This window comes from Arvicola amphibius, chromosome 4 (genome assembly GCF_903992535.2).
Source record: "Arvicola amphibius chromosome 4, mArvAmp1.2, whole genome shotgun sequence".
Taxonomy (NCBI): Eukaryota; Metazoa; Chordata; class Mammalia; order Rodentia; family Cricetidae; genus Arvicola; species Arvicola amphibius.
The window spans coordinates 43,180,888-43,196,489 of NC_052050.1; the positions used below are offsets into that span (position 1 = coordinate 43,180,888).

Consider the following 15,602-nt stretch of genomic DNA (forward strand, 5'->3'; position numbering starts at 1 on the left):
AGCGCCCAGCCCAGTTTCCTTGCTCCAGCAGGGTTTTCTCGGATCCTGTTGCCAGGCTTCGCTGCCTAGCACCTGGAAGCTAGAGCCACTGGTCCCTGGGCGGTGCGTGGTACAGGAGACCTTAAGGTGGCCTCTAAAGTCGTCTTATGGTGCGACCCGACAGGCACCATCACAGCGCCTTAAGGGGCCTCCACTTCTGGAAGAATCTCAGCCACGCTCTCAGTTCCAACGGGAAAGAGAAGCTCCAGCTTCCGGGGGTGGGCGAGGCTGATTTAACTTTCGAAGCCTGGCAGAGTCCTGAGAGCGACCGCATTCCGTGGGGTTGTGGAGTGGGCGGGGCGCGAGGGTGGGCTCTAGGACCGTGGGGACGCGGCTCCGCCCCCTCTTCCGGCGGGCGGGGTTGCGGACCCGGGCCGCTCGCGGCCGCCAGTCGGCGCCGCCCGCAGCCGGGGGAACGCGGCCGGAGCGAGGCGCGGGCTGTGGGGCCGCCGCGTGCCCGGCCCCGCTCGCCCGTGCCCGCCGCCAGCCCGCCATGCCCGGCTTTGACTACAAGTTCCTGGAGAAGCCCAAGCGGCGGCTGCTGTGCCCACTGTGCGGGAAGCCCATGCGCGAGCCTGTGCAGGTGTCTACTTGCGGCCACCGCTTCTGCGACACCTGCCTGCAGGAGTTCCTCAGGTGCGAGCCCGGGGCGCGGTGGGCCTCGGTGCAGGGGGCGAGGGCACTGCACGGGGAAGGGCTCGGGCGGGAGACACGTCGGGCCTTTGTCTGCGCGGCCGCCCCGTGACCTCAGGAGCGCCCACCATGATGTCAAAGGGCGGCAGTGACGTCAGGGCTCTCGGGAGGACCCCACGCACCCAGGCGTAAGGTCGCCCGGGACCTACCTGCCCAGCTCCAGGTGGGAAAGACGCCCTTCCCAACCCGTGGCCGGCCCTTCCCCCCCCCCCCCCACCTGAGCCCGGGCGGCCGCAGCCTTGAACTTTGAATCCTTTAGGGAAGGAAAGGACAAAGCCTCTCCCGCGCGGCGCTGCCAGCCTGGGGAGTTTTCACCGTCCCTCCTCTTACTCTCTCTGACGCTGAAAAAGCGGCCGCTATTGTTCTCCCATTTCACGGAGACGGAAAGAAAGGCTGCGATTTGCCCAGGGTCACACGGTTGAGGTCTTAGCTGGGAATCCAGCCCGGCCTGCGTGTGGTCACTCAGCAGAGGTTGGACTGTGACCTGCAGCCCTCCCCGCCTCTCAACTGGAAGCCCTCCTTGGGGTCTTGAGTATGACGGATGGTCGGGCACACTGGCGAAAGGGGAATTGTTCCCGGGTTGGTACTGCATATCTCTTGCTCTCTCAGGACCCAGGTTGTGCCTTGCCGCCTCAGGCAGCCGTCACATTTCTGGGCACCCTGTGCGGACTTAAGTCTCCTGCCGCCAAGGGCTGCGGCGTGGAAGGGGAGATCGGGGAGCCTCGACGCCTGGAGCGTTGCCGCGGTCCGAGGGGTACTGGCAGGGACTGGTGTGGGACTTCTGCCTCAGTGCCCCATCCCGCTGCCCTCCGTAGATCCTGGCTGACGGAAATCTCAGCAGGCTCTTTGTTTTTTGTTCCTAGCAGCCGCGGGCTCTTGCTCTCACATATGCTCCTGCTCAAGCTGCTGTGCTACCCCCTCCTCCCTTCTCTTCTCCCTCCTCCCTCCTCCCTGCAATGTACACACTTAACTCCTCTACAGACACACGGGCCCATTGTCTCCTCGGCTCCCTTCCTGGCCCTCTGGTTTCCAGATGAGGCCAGCTGAGCCAGCCCCCTCCTCCAGCTGACCCACCCTTATTGCCTCGGGGAAGGAGCCAGGAGGGGCTGTCAGGCTCACTTCCCTCCTCCTTCACCTCCTTCTCAGTCCCCTCGAGGCTGCTTCTGCCCCTCCTCCTCCCGGAAATCCCCTCTTCCTCTCCCACTGCCCCCTCCCCCCCATCCTGTCTTCTCCCCTGGGCTTGGGCCTCCACTGTTCAGACTGGAGCTGCCTCTGCCTTCTCCCCTCCCCCATCGATCTTGTGTTTCGTGGCCACTGGAGGTAGTTGAGCAGGCTCTACACCCCCCCCCCCCCAATCACTCCTATCCTACAAGTTAGGTTGTCCATAGCCTTGGCCAAACCTTTGTCCTGGCTGGGCCCCAAGCTTCGGGATAAGCCTCTGCCTGAAGCCTAGGGACTCGCCTTAGTCCCCTTGTCTCCAAAATCACTGGGTCAGCACATTCCTGAAGCAGCCAAGTGGACCCCCTCCCCCTTGGTCCACTCCTCTTTCCCCACTCCTGCTGAAGCCAGAAAGGCTGCTAGCCCCGTAGTTGCAGGCATACCTGTTTGGTGCCTGAGCATCCAGGACATGGCCAGTAGTGGGGCCAAGAGAAGGTGGTAGGGAGTGGACTGGGCACCTGGGTATGGACTGCCCAGGCTCTGGAAAGCGCTTTCACAATAGGGCTGCCAGGTAGCCTCAGCTTCCGCCTTGAGGCCTGCCTGCTTGCCTCCCGCCTACCTGACTCAGATCCGCCAGGAATGCCATGCCTAGGGGCCTCTGCCCTGTTGTGGGAGCCCTTGTCTTGCCTGGGCTGTGACAGTCGTGTGTGACAGGTCTTGTTGGGGTCAGCTAGGGCGTACTGGCAGGAAGAAGCATGTTACTAGGTTCTGGGTATTAATATCTGGGTGGAGACTGGGGGAAAGGGGGACAGAACAGCTGGCACGGGTTGGGGGTCACCAGGTTTCAGAAACCTAGCCTGTCTGAACTGTATAGTTGCTAGGGACAGACATCCCCAGGTGCTGCTTCGCTAGGGAGCCTGGGTTTTTTTTCCTTGTTTTTTTTTTTTTTTTTTCCGTCTCTGAGCAGGGACTCTAGCCCTCAGGTGATGAAGGCAGGTGGGATGTGAGTGAGGAGGACCAAAGGCCTCACTTTCCTCACTTTAGGAGCACACCCTCAGAGAGGAGAGGGGTGGTAGAATGGCCTCAAGATGCCCTTTGCCCTTGTTTTAGGCCTGGCACAGTCATGGAGGCTGGGTAGCCCTGGCATTTATCCAACCCCATCCTTGTATACCCTCCCATCAGCTTTCAGAATGGCAGTGAAAACCATTTTGTGGGAAGGGGGTGGCAGGCTGCCTGTTTCTTTCAAGTCCAGCTGCTGTCGTGGGGGGAGGGGATGCCAGCTGCCACCTGTTGGGTGAGTGCTGCCCGAGGCAGCTGTGTCTGTCCGCACTGGACGTAGACTAGCCTTTGTGGGTAGTCCAGCGCCCTTGAAAAGTGGGTCCTTCTGACCTCTGCTTTCCGTTTTGTCTCAGCTGTGGCTAGCTAGGAAGGGGCCTGGCAAGGGAGGGTGGGGACCCTGGTGGAAGGAGTGAGGCCCAAGGGCTTGAGGGACATTGACCCTCCCTGCCTTCTCCCCTTTCAGTGAAGGAGTCTTCAAATGCCCTGAGGACCAGCTTCCTCTGGACTATGCCAAGGTGAGTCCACACTGCGGGGTTGGAAGTCTGGGTACATAGTTACAGACTGTTGCCCTTGGTGGAGGCTGGAGTGTTGGCAGCCAGCAGGCACAGGGCCAGTGTCAACCGCAAGCCTCTGGATCTCGTGCCCCCACAAAGGTAGCCTGTTCTCTCCCACCAGGCCAGTTTGCAAACGAAGGCTGTGTTTTGCCCTGGGGGGCAGGCACAATGCCCAGCCTGTAGGGGTGCACAGAGCTGCTCTGTGCCCGTAAAAAGATGCTCCCTCTTCCTGTGGCAAGTTAGACCTGTGGCTGGGGGCCAGGACCCCTCTACTCAGAGGAAGGAAGCGGAGGAGGGGGGTGGTGTGCCTGAGCAGGCTTATGTGATAGGGTGCCCCCCGAAGAGACCGTGTTCCTTTGCAGGCAGTTTGGGGACCCTGGGTTCCAAGTCCAAGTAGATACCACCTCCTGTGTCCTTCATCCTTGGGCACAGAGACAAACAGTCTGAGGAGGTCTTTGCCTAAAGAGCTTATTACTGGCTGATAGACCCAACCAGCTCAGTTGAGAGTTGGGGTGAATGTGACTTACTGCATGCTCTGATCCTCGCTGATCCCCTCATGCTATGCCCACAGATCTACCCAGACCCAGAGCTGGAGGTCCAAGTGTTAGGCTTGCCTATTCGCTGCATCCATAGTGAGGAGGGCTGCCGCTGGAGCGGGCCTCTTCGCCACCTCCAGGTGAGGCTCTGGGCTGGGGAGCTGGGACTAGCCATCACTGGGCCGGTGCTGACTGAGCTTCTCCCATTAGGGCCACTTGAACACTTGCAGCTTCAATGTAGTCCCCTGCCCCAATCGCTGCCCAGCCAAGCTGAGCCGGCGTGATCTGCCTGCCCACTTGCAGCACGACTGCCCTAAGCGCCGCCTCAAGTGTGAATTCTGTGGCTGTGACTTCAGTGGGGAGGCCTACGAGGTAGGTGGGTCCAGGCTGAAGGGAGGGTGAGGCACCTAGGAGTCCAGGAATCCCTTACTTAACTCAGCCCCTGTGCTATTTTTAGAGTCACGAGGGCATGTGCCCCCAGGAGAGTGTATACTGTGAGAACAAGTGTGGTGCCCGCATGATGAGGCGACTGTTGGCCCAGCATGCCACTTCTGAGTGCCCCAAGCGCACCCAGCCTTGTGCCTACTGTACCAAGGAGTTTGTTTTTGACACCATCCAGGTGAGGCCCTTTATTGACCTATGTGCTTTGAGATTGGGAAACAAGAGTCCCGTTATTGACGACTGCTTCTGTCTCTGGTCCTAGAGCCATCAGTACCAGTGCCCACGGTTGCCTGTTCCTTGCCCCAACCAGTGTGGCGTGGGCACCGTGGCTCGGGAGGACCTGCCCGGCCATCTGAAGGACAGCTGCAGCACTGCACTGGTGCTCTGCCCTTTCAAGGAGTCCGGCTGTAAGCACAGGGTGAGATGCCCCTTTCTCGGCCCCCTTTAGCCCTTCAAGTCCTAGACAGTTTGCTGGCAAGCTGAGGCCTTGATGGGTCCCACTAGCCAACTCCTGCTGCTTCCCAGCACCCTCTGTCATCGTCCTGTGGAATTGGGTGCCCGCTACCCCTACCTGCTTCTTCTCTCCCCTGGACCTTCCTCTTTTGGTAACTTTTTCCTTCCCCCATGGCCTTGGGTTTTGCCAACAGTGCCCTAAACTGGCAATGGCACGTCACGTGGAGGAGAGTGTAAAGCCACATCTGGCTATGATGTGTGCCCTGGTGAGCCGGCAGCGGCAAGAGCTGCAGGAGCTTCGGAGAGAGCTGGAGGAGCTATCCATAGGCAGTGATGGCGTGCTCATCTGGAAGATCGGCAGCTATGGGCGCCGTCTCCAAGAGGCCAAGGCCAAGCCTAACCTGGAGTGCTTCAGCCCGGCCTTTTACACACACAAGTACGGTTACAAGCTGCAGGTGTCTGCCTTCCTCAATGGTAACGGCAGCGGCGAGGGCACACATCTCTCCATCTATATTCGTGTGTTACCAGGCGCCTTTGACAATCTCCTTGAGTGGCCCTTTGCCCGTCGGGTCACCTTCTCCCTGTTGGATCAGAGCGACCCAGGTCTGGCCAAGCCACAGCATGTCACTGAGACCTTCCACCCTGATCCAAACTGGAAGAACTTCCAAAAGCCCGGCACTTGGCGAGGCTCCCTGGATGAGAGTTCTCTAGGCTTTGGCTACCCCAAATTCATCTCCCACCAGGACATCCGAAAGCGAAATTATGTGCGGGATGATGCAGTCTTCATCCGTGCCTCTGTCGAACTGCCCCGGAAGATCCTCAGCTGAGAGTACAGCCTTCAGGGTCTAAGCAGGAAGGGAGGTGGGACAGGATCTCAGCCACTGGCGGAAACTGGAGAGGAGGCCGGACCCCCTCTCGGCTTCTTTTGCCTAGGTTGTTAGCCCACCACAACCTTCTCCCCACCACCACCACCACCCCTACCCCTCAGGTGCCTCCAATTGGTGCTTCAGCCCTGGCCCCTGGGGGGAGCAGGTCTCGGGGTTATCAAGGGCTGGAAACAAGTGATCCCAGGGCCTGTCTCCCCTCCTGGGCAGGGCAGACATGCCTTGGTGCCAGCCACATTCTACCTGGACTGAGGGGCCTGCTCAGGTGCTATGTCCCAAGAGCCATAGTGGGGGTGGGGGGGATTGGAAAAGGGAGGGGTAGTTATAATAATCTGCCTTGAGATGAATTTCTCTTTCCATTTACCCAATGTTGCCCTCTCTGGTTATTTATTTCTTTAGTGCTAGGAGGGCACAGCAGGGGAACTCTGATTTTTAATAAACCCTGGATTGTATTTATTAACTTGATTCCAGCCTGTCTCCTCCCAGTTGGCTAGGGTTCTGGGAGGCTGGGCTCCACTTAAGGAAGGGGTAACTGCTGCTCTGCTTGCAGCTGGACCTCTGGTGGACAACATGGGAATTGGCAGCGAGCGTTCTGTGGGCATGCCACCTGCAGCTGCCCTCTGGTGGTTCAATGGGTGGATGCAGGGACAGCTCCTAAGGCTGGCGTTTCTAGTCACTACCTCATCAAAGACAAGTGTTCTACTTAGGCAGGTGTGTCTTTCCCAGTAATCACCATGTGTATACACACGTGCAGGCCAAAGGTCCATGTCCAGTGTCTTACTCAGTTACTTGCCACCTTTTTGAGTCAGGATCAGAAGCCCCAGCGCTCTGATTCCACAAGACTAGTTGGCCATTGAGCTCCAAAGATCTTGACTGACCCAGCACTAGGGTGTTACAGGTGTGAGTGGTTGTGTCCAGTTCTTTTACATAGGTGCTGGGAATACAAACTCAAGTCCTTGTATTTGTGTAAGCACTTCCACCAAGGAGACCGTCTTTTTGTTTTCTGTTTTGTTTGAAACGGGGTTTTTCTGTGTAGTCTTAGCTGTCCTGGAACTGCCCTGTAGATGAGACCTACCTGCCTCTGCCTCTGCCTCCCAAGTGCTGGGATTAAAGGCACACACCACTATTGCCTGGCTTTCTGGGGCCTTTCTTGTGCTTGAGAGTCAAGTGAAACAGCTTTTACTATGAGAATTCATGGTAAAATTCATGGGCATTCATGAAGAGTTAATGAGGCTGCATGTGCCAGACATTAAGAAGTTACTGTTAGTCTACTCCAGGAGCAACAGGGGCCTTCAAGATGGATTAAGCACTTGAATTTTACCTGTAATCTCATTTGCTTTTTGTACAGTTTGGAATGGTTGCCTCCGACTATATACATTCCACTGGTCAACTAAGAGCAAAAGCAAATTGACTCCTTCAGGTGGTCTGGGGTAGGGTCTGGGATTGTATGTCCATCTGCCCCCCCGTATCCCCTCCCCCTCCCAAACTACTCAACTACATGTCCACTGCCTGGATTCATGACCAGGGGCATACAGCTCCAATCTGGGCAAGCTTTTGCCAAGTTACTTGGGTTATCTGCCCTTACTGGTAAAATAAATTTTGCAACTACTGGTTTTGGAATCTGATCATGACAGGAGCCAATGAAGAGCCTTACTCTTGGGGCCTAGACAGGAGGGTAAGCCTGTTTTGCAGAGGGAAGCAAAGAGAGAAGACAGGAGGGCTGGTTAGCTCCCCACTAGGCTAGTATTTTCACTAAGCTCAGGGCCAGTGGTCCCTCATGACACCTTGTTAGACACAGCCTGGAAACTAGAGAAAACCTTGGGCTTTAGCAGATACACAGCTAAAGTACTGTACCAGCATTTCAGAACAGCTTGGAGTAGCACTGTTCTAAGACAACTGCATGACAGACAGAGCTGGCGTGGGGTTCAGACCAGGGCGTACACCAGGCCGTGAAGTGGGCACCCTGAGCACCAGCCTGCCTTGTTAGCTCTGACAGTGGGCAGCCTGGCTTTCTTTGCAGAATTCTGACATCCATCTATGGAGCAGTGTGAATGAGGGTGAGGCGGCTTCCTTGATTAGATTACAGAACTCCCTCTCACCTCTGTCAGAAGAAATAAATGGGAGGTTTATAATATGGTGGAGATTGTATGGCAAAACATGCCCACCTCTTAGGACCAACGGCCCTTGGAGTGGACGTACGGCAGGGCCCTATGGGCCTCCACTGAGGGCTTGACTAAACTGTATGTACGGGTACGACCTAAAGATGGGTTCAGTGTGGGACGATAAACTGGGGAGCGTATTTGAGGGATGAATAGAATATTGCCACCACCGTAGAAACAAACTATTCCCCTTTTACTCGGGAACATCACAGGCTGTCCTCAAGACAAAAACCACCTCAGGCATTCACCACATTAAAATAGGACAAGGTCAGGAGGAGGCTTTTTTTGTTTTACTGGTTTATAATTAAAAAAAAAATAAACACACCACACCCATAACCACCACAGGTGGGGTGAGCGGTGGGGAAGTAGTGCTACAGTGTGAGCGGAAAGGGGACCCAGGTTCTCCCTTCGGGTGGCACGGAGTGGAGGTGAAACCCTGGCCTGGACCCTTATTGCTGGCTGGGGGCAGGGGGGGGGGGGAGGAATCAGGTTGAACTAGGAAACACCTTACATCAAAGCTGGGGGCAGTTGTTCGGAGGGGAAGGGAACCACAATGTTTTCCATGCAGACTAGAGGTGGGAGTGAGGTGTGCAAGCCCCCAAGTTAGTGTCTCGTCAGTTTCCTATGTTGTCAACGCACTCCCGGGAGAATCTGGGGAGGGGGGTTAAGCACAACGTCACAGGAGATAGTGGAGCTCTTTAAATATGACACACAAAGTCTGCTGATGGAGGGGCCCTGGGTGAGGAGGCTGCACCAGAGGTTTGGGGGCTTGGGGATAGGGCAGTAATACCAGTGTTCACAGACGGCAGGGAAACAATAATTTAGGACTTCATGTTGCTATCATTTGGCATAACACACTCAGGCATTGTTTTTTCCTTTTTTTTTTTTCCTTCTTTTAAATATAAGGCAACTTGCCAACATAATTTAAAAGCTGAGCTTCGGTCACATCGCTTCAGATCACTACAGAATTTCTGGCTAAGGAACAGTGAGAATGAACCCCAGGCCTTCAGCTCACATTCCCCAAAGACAAGAGGAAAGGCAAGGGCTTGTTATTTTTAAAGCCCACTGTGCAACAGAAGACAGGTGCAAAACTTTACAACAAAACAACCTAAAGTTACAGAGAAGTGGTGAACTTTTAGACAGCTAACTGTCACTTGGGAATGAGACACACTGGTCCTGGAATGAGTGGAAGCTGCTCTAACGGGCAAGGGGCAAGAAGGGCTGTTTCCAATCTAAGCCCCCCTGCAGCGCTCAGAACCATGCTCATTTGGTAGAGGAAGAATTCAAAGAGCTTAAGGCTTTGTGTTTTTCTTTTTGTTCTTCATTAAACTGAAGGGCCGCAAAATGTAAGGGTGTATGTATCTGTGGGGCCACGCATACAAAATGCTCCTCAAACCCACATTCAAACAGAAACATGACATTTAAAACTTACAGTGTGGACCATAATTCTTAGCCAGTGTAGAGAACCAAATGCAGTTTAACTTTTTAAATTATTTTTTTGGTGATTTTAATTCCAAACTCTAATGTGATCATCCTTTACCTATATCTAATTCTTCAAGTAAGGTAGTTTTTGTTTTGCTTTTTTTTTTCCCTTAAGGGGGAAGGGAGGCAGGGATGAGGACAGTAGTTGAGTTTGGAGAGAGGCCACAGCGACAGGTCGTCTTGGGAATGCCAGGTGGCCACTGCATTTCTCTGGAAAGGAAGTCAAGAATTAAGATGCCAACGCCAAGGTTTTCTGAGTCTCAAGGCTTCAGCAAGGCCAAGTACAGTGACTTGGGAGCAGCGTAAATGCAGAACCAAGCCTTGGGGAATGGGAGCAGCTGGGGAAGATGGAAGCTGGGTGTATTTTCATTTGACATCTTTACGGGAGTCAAGAATTAGATTCCAGAGCACTCAGAAAGTCTGGCTTCTTAGTCCTAGACAGAGAAGCCTAACTTAAGGCTCTAGGCCACTTTCCTCAGCCATACCTCAGTCTCAGCAAAAGATGGCAAGAGCAACAAGTGGTCAAGGTGGAGACTGATTGACAGGCAGGTGCTGAGATAGGATTAGCTTCTAACAGAAAACCAGGAGTAGCTCATGGGAGGAGAAAGGACCTTCTTCTGCCTCCAAATGGACCCTGCCAAGTTCCCTTCCTTAGATATCTAAGGATGATCACACTGGAGCAGCGAAACTTTGAAACTATCCAGTTACTTCAAAGTAAGACTAAGCCTAGAAGGGTGATGTATGGCGTGTTGCCTGAGGAGGGCATCATTGCCCCCTATCTATACCCTGGGTGCTGAATATGAAGACTTCGACTATCTGCGGGATCGGGGGCTCGGGTGCCAGGGGCTCGGTGGGCCTTGCTCAACATGGCCAGGCTCTGTTCTCGGAAGCAGGCCTGCTGGAAATCCCCACTCAGGTAATCCACCGTTTGCATCAAGCTGTTCTGGCTTGCCACTGGCCCACCCCCAGTTCCCGCTCGGTAGTGGGCCCCAGGAGCTGCTGCACAGTCGAGGGGTGCACCTGTGGGCTGCCCAGCATGGAACGGCATGGCGAGGTCCTGAGACCCCGAGCTGTCGCTATTGGGAGTTGGTAGGATGTTGTTCCACAGGGGTTGGAAGTAGTGACCATTGGGATAGGCCAGTGGGGCCGGGAGCCCGTTGACAGGTGGGGAAGGGGTCGGCTTCTCCAGGGAAGGCTTCAGATGGAAGGACTGCGCCAGGCAGAGTTCCTGCGGGTAGGCAGGGGCCTTGCCCACAAAACCGGGCCCTGCCAACTCGCGTCCTGCTGTATGTTTGCCTGTCAGGCCAGGGGCTGGTGTCCCACCAGCCTCGCTGCACATTTGCTGTAGGTGGGCCAGCTGGTGCTGGTTCCAGGTAACTGGCTTGAGGTCGCTAGGGTAGCCAGTAGGGGCTCGAGAGATGCCTGTGGGCAGGTTGACAGGACCTGCAGCAGGCAGCGCGGCTGTGGCCGCGTGGGTGTGCTCCATGGGATTGACCACACATGAAGGCATTGGTGTGGGGACGCTGTGGGTCGACACCCGGGTGCTTGCATTGATGAGCAGACTACGACTGATGGGGCTGGGGTTGGCGATCTGGCCCTCACACACTGAGGTAGTGCTGATGCCTGCCCGCGTCTGGCAAAACTGGTTGATCTGGTGCACGATGCTGCTCAGGTCCGGGGGCTGGCTGTGTTGCAGGGTGGCCGCCATTGAAAGGGGGATAGTTGAGGTAGACACGGTCACATTTGGGGGGGCATCTGAGTCTGGCATCTTCCGGCCTCCATGCAGCAAGGGATTAGGGGGATGCTGGAGACCCTGGTGAGTCAGGGCCTGCGGGTGGACCAAGCCCTGGGTTTGGGCTATCGGCTGCGGGTGGCCCAGGCCCTGAGGCTGCTGGAGGCTCTGGGGGTGAGACAGTGCCTGTGGTGGTGGTATACCCTGAGGGTGTTGCAGTGTCTGGGGAGGGGCATGGGCCAGGGTCTGTGCATGCTGCAGGGCCTGCTGGCGGGCCAGAGCCTGGGCCTGGGGGTGGGCTAAAGTGCTGGGTGCCACAGTAGCATAGGGTGCCACTGGGGGGTTCATGATGGCCTCAGGGAGGAACCGGGCTCGGGTGCCGTCAAAGTCCTTGAGTATGCTTTTGGCTGGCACTTTGACAATGGCAAGCAGGCCTGCCTTGGTGGCAGCCTGAGTCGGGTAGGGGCTGTAGCGCTGGGCTGATGTGTCGAGGCCGTTCACAGTACGACGAACGTGTTTCCGCTGAGGAACCTTCACACTGTTGGGGAAGATTTTTATAGTCAGTGGGTTGTTTGCGACCTTCTTAGCATACGCGTCCAATTCGGCTGGGGTAGGATAGTGAGCAGTTCTCATTTTCTGTGTAGTGTCCCCTAGAGAGAGGGAGAGAGAGAGAAGAGAGAGAGAGAGGGAAGGAGAGCAGAGAGGAGGGGCTCATCAGTCCAAGCCAACCAGCCTTTCTAGAGCCTGCTGAAGCCGTCTGTAGCCTTCCCTCGTGTCAGTCAGTCCCCAGAGTCTCGGCACAGCTGGAACTCACTGGGTGTGTACAGTATCCAGGCACTAGGGGACAGACTGTCTAAATGACCCTCACAACCACAGGAGGCAGGTGTACTGTGAGCCTGATCTAAAGATCAGGATGGCAAAACAACTTTCCAGAACTCCAGCTTGGAGATCCAAAGCCCACTCAGCCATTTCTCACAGACATTACCAGAGCTCTTCAGGACGTGGGGCTCCGTCCCTACCCGCCATCATGGCGCTGCCTGTCGGCGCCCTCCTCAGTCAGTTGGGACGCTGGTAAAGGTCCTACTCTTCCCTCTGCAGTGGCCAGCGAAGCAGCTGGGGTGCCATGCCCATGGGTGGGCAGGCCCATCTGGCACAGAGAACAAGACACTATTTCAGGAGAAGACGAGGAATCTGCCAATGTCTCCCACTCACAAGCTCACTTTTGTTTACAGTGTATTTGGTGCCCAACTGGTTGGAGATCAAAAGGCTGTATTTATCTGCCTGTGTGGAGGGAGGGTGACAGCAAGTGACAGCAGCAGGGAGGGGCTGAGAATAAAAGACTCAGACCATCTCTACGTCTATGTGACCCAGTCTGTCACTGTCCAAAAGGAAAGAGGAGGAGCTGGCCTCTTTGGAGACTGCAGGAATATCCACTCACTGTGCCTCATTACTGGCAACACTCTCCTTGTTCTCGTATCCGGGGGCTTCCCATCAAGGGGCTCCAGCGGATGCTGGGTTTCCAATCCAGAAAGAAAAATTTCCCACGACAAGAGCTCTTTAAGTATGCCAGACTCCCCCCTACAAGGGATCATTGCTGTTTTCTTCTCTAAGAGAAGGGGTCTACCCTAAGCATACACAAAAAGTACACCATTAACACTTGCTGAATGAGTAAGTATACACACTGCCCAAAGCAGAAGGAAAATGGCTTGGCACAGAGCCTGGGCTCAGCTGGCTGACTCTCCCCTGCTTCCTCCCTTGGCAGAAAGTAGCCAGGAAAGACCAAGGACTAATCTATTAAGTGCCCAGCTGGTAGCTTTGGTTGGCCTTGGCCCAAAGGAGACTCCATTCAAAGTCATGTCGCTGGGCATCAAATGGAGCAGAAGCAGACTTAGAGGAGCATGTTGGAAGAACTGGGTAGAAACTGCTCTTCTCTGAAGCAGGGAAAGAAAGAGTTCAAGTATAGGAGAAATGAATATGTGGTCCCATGCTCACAGCAGCGCAGGGATGGAGATGTAGCCAGTCCCAACTGTGTCTCCATCTTATCAGCCTCTACTACTGTCCAGTGCACCAACATTAAAGGCCCTAGAACTCTTAGAAAAAATGCTTCCGGAAACACTGCAGACAACACAACTTCAGAAGCACTCAATCATACACCTGGCTATTGTTGAAGTTAGCAGCAGCAGCACGGGGGCATGGCTACATCAGCCCTGGCAGTGCCCTGAAGGATCTTTACTTACTGTACTGGGCTTCACCAGAGGAGAATTTCAGGAATAGTGAGTATGAAGCAGAGTTAGCAGGTTCATGAAAAGATTACAATATAGATTTTAAGCATAGGGGTTGGGGAGGAGAAAGGCATCCAGGAAAGATAAAAAATAGCTGAGCATAAGAATGGACAAGTCACCCCAATGTATATTTATGATGGTAAATCACATCATTTAAAAGAGTGTAATTTACTGCAAGATTTAAAGGTTGAAGAACTCTGTCAGGCATGGTGGTGCATGCCTTTAATCCAAGCACCCAGGAGGCAGAGGTAGATAGATCTGAGTTCGAGGCAAGCCTGGTGTAGAGTGAGTTCCAGGTCAGCTAGGGCTACAGAGAAAACCTGACTTGGAAACCACCCCCCTCCCACCCCAACACCATTCCTAAAAGAAAAGAGAAGAAAAAGAAGAAAGGGTCCCAGGTTCGAGCTGGCTGAGTTGCGGTGGTTCACACACACAGTGTGTGTGCAATTACCAGCTGGAGACAAAAGCAGAAGTCTGGCCTTGAGTTCCAAGCCAGCCTGGGCTGCAGAGTGAGATCCTGACACACAAACAAACAAAAACCTCCCTGCAAGCCTGAGTGTTCACCAGGCTGCACAGACAGTAGCGTTTTGCTGCTGACTCCCAGTACAGCGCCTCCCTAGACAGGCGGCACACCTGGTGAGTGTTAGGACAGTTATCACCAAACAACAACTAGGACCCCCTGAGCAACAGGAGCCGAAAGTGCTGGGCTTTATTTGGTTCAGAGGGAACATGTAGACCTGCTTCTCCACCTCTACTTGAGATCCGCGCAGAAGACCCGGTATGGAAAGTGGTTTGTGGATTGAAGTTCTCTGCTCAAAGTGAGCATCACTCCTCAGGTTTTTTCCTAGCATGGCATTGTTCTCCTGATGCTGACCGTGAAGAAAGGCAGAAGAAGAAGAAGAAAATGAAGGTCGAGAGGGAGGGTGCAGATGGGGAGCTCCTGCTGGGGAAGATCCCTAAGTGACTAGCACACTGAACAAGAGTGCCCTTGCTCCAGAAGAGCCACCACTTGTCCCATACGAGATAGAATTAAGCATTAAGCTTAGTCCTTAAAAAAATAAATTAAAATAAAAAAGCCCAACACAGACCTTTCCCTCTTTTTCTAGGTCTCCGATACCTCATGCTGACCTTGAAAGCCTTACCCTCTTGCCTCTACTGCTGATGCCACCACCACCACACCACATTGCACTGCTGTTTTGAACCAAGGTCCCACAAAGCAGACCGGGCTGTTCCTGACTCCTTTGCCATGGCCTCTCAAATGCTTAGATTTAGAGGCATAACACCACGTCCAGTTTCCTATTTGGTTTTTGGAGATAAGATCTCACTGTGTAGTTCTGCTTGGGCTTGACTCCTTGACCTAAGTACTGGGTGCCATCATGCTCGGTTTTGTGAGCGTGTTCTTACGGTGCCCCTCCCATGTATACAGGCTCACCGGCACCTTACTTCCGGAACAACTTCCTCTAACCACAGATAATAGATCTTCAGTTTTATCTAAAAAGAAAAGGCTGTCTTAAATAGTTGGTACGGTTATAATACAGATACAGGGCAGCATAGAGAACGGGCGATCTGTGGCTAGAACAACAGTTTCCACCTAACGTCAAACTATGGCTCTACCATTTAAAAACTGAAGACTCAGTGTGGTTCCTCATTTGTCAATAGAAATGAAACCTGCTTTACTATGTTACAAAATTACTAATATTAAGAGACTCAAGCAGGAAAAATGTGATATGAACATGAATCCCAGCTGTTTATAGTTATTCAAGAAAAGCAGGTTAGGCAGAGTCTGCCCAGTCAGAACAAAGGAACTGATCAAGGAAGCAGCAAATGTAGGACCCCTGACTTCAAGCTGAGTTAAATGTCAGAAAGCAGTTGCCTAATCTAAGGCAGGGAGGGAGTGTGCATGTGTGGTTTGTAAATCCAGTTTCCTCCAGGGAGCTCCTTGGTTTTCCTTTTGTTTTGAGGTGTGGCAGAAACATGGAATCCACAAGTAGAAGACCTGGGCGTCTGATAGGAGCAAGTGCTGGCCCAGAAATGAGTAGTCATGTGACATGCAAGCCCCATGTGAAAGACAACAAGGTGCAGGGTCCGTGACTCTCACTGTACTCTGCACTCTAGCAGCTGATGAATTCC

At 54.0% G+C, this 15,602-nt stretch overlaps 2 protein-coding genes across 6 annotated transcripts in view; one reads left to right on the forward strand and one right to left on the reverse strand.

Annotated features, from left to right (window-relative positions):
- Positions 1 to 443: 443 nt before the first annotated feature.
- Positions 444 to 6,282, forward strand: Traf4 (TNF receptor associated factor 4). The gene is made up of 7 exons (XM_038328533.1): positions 444 to 675; positions 3,413 to 3,464; positions 4,075 to 4,179; positions 4,250 to 4,411; positions 4,497 to 4,658; positions 4,743 to 4,898; positions 5,128 to 6,282. Exons 1-7 carry the CDS (start codon positions 533 to 535, stop codon positions 5,758 to 5,760), a joined length of 1,413 nt encoding a protein of 470 aa, XP_038184461.1. The 5' UTR covers positions 444 to 532; the 3' UTR covers positions 5,761 to 6,282.
- A 2,557-nt stretch (positions 6,283 to 8,839) lies between these two features.
- Fam222b (family with sequence similarity 222 member B) overlaps positions 8,840 to 15,602 on the reverse strand; it is a 53,840-nt gene continuing 47,077 nt past the window's right edge. Inside the window, exons 2-3 of one of the 5 annotated variants that reach the window (XM_038327697.1) lie at positions 12,210 to 12,337; positions 8,840 to 11,728 (exon numbers count right to left, since the gene is read on the reverse strand). In XM_038327697.1, the coding sequence (XP_038183625.1) occupies positions 10,234 to 11,728; positions 12,210 to 12,337 (1,623 nt within the window). In that variant the 3' untranslated portion in view covers positions 8,840 to 10,233. Of the gene's footprint in view, positions 11,841 to 12,175; positions 12,338 to 15,602 lie in introns of those variants that run through there. The other 4 variants (XM_038327698.1, XM_038327700.1, XM_038327696.1 and 1 more) reach the window with 4 other exon arrangements.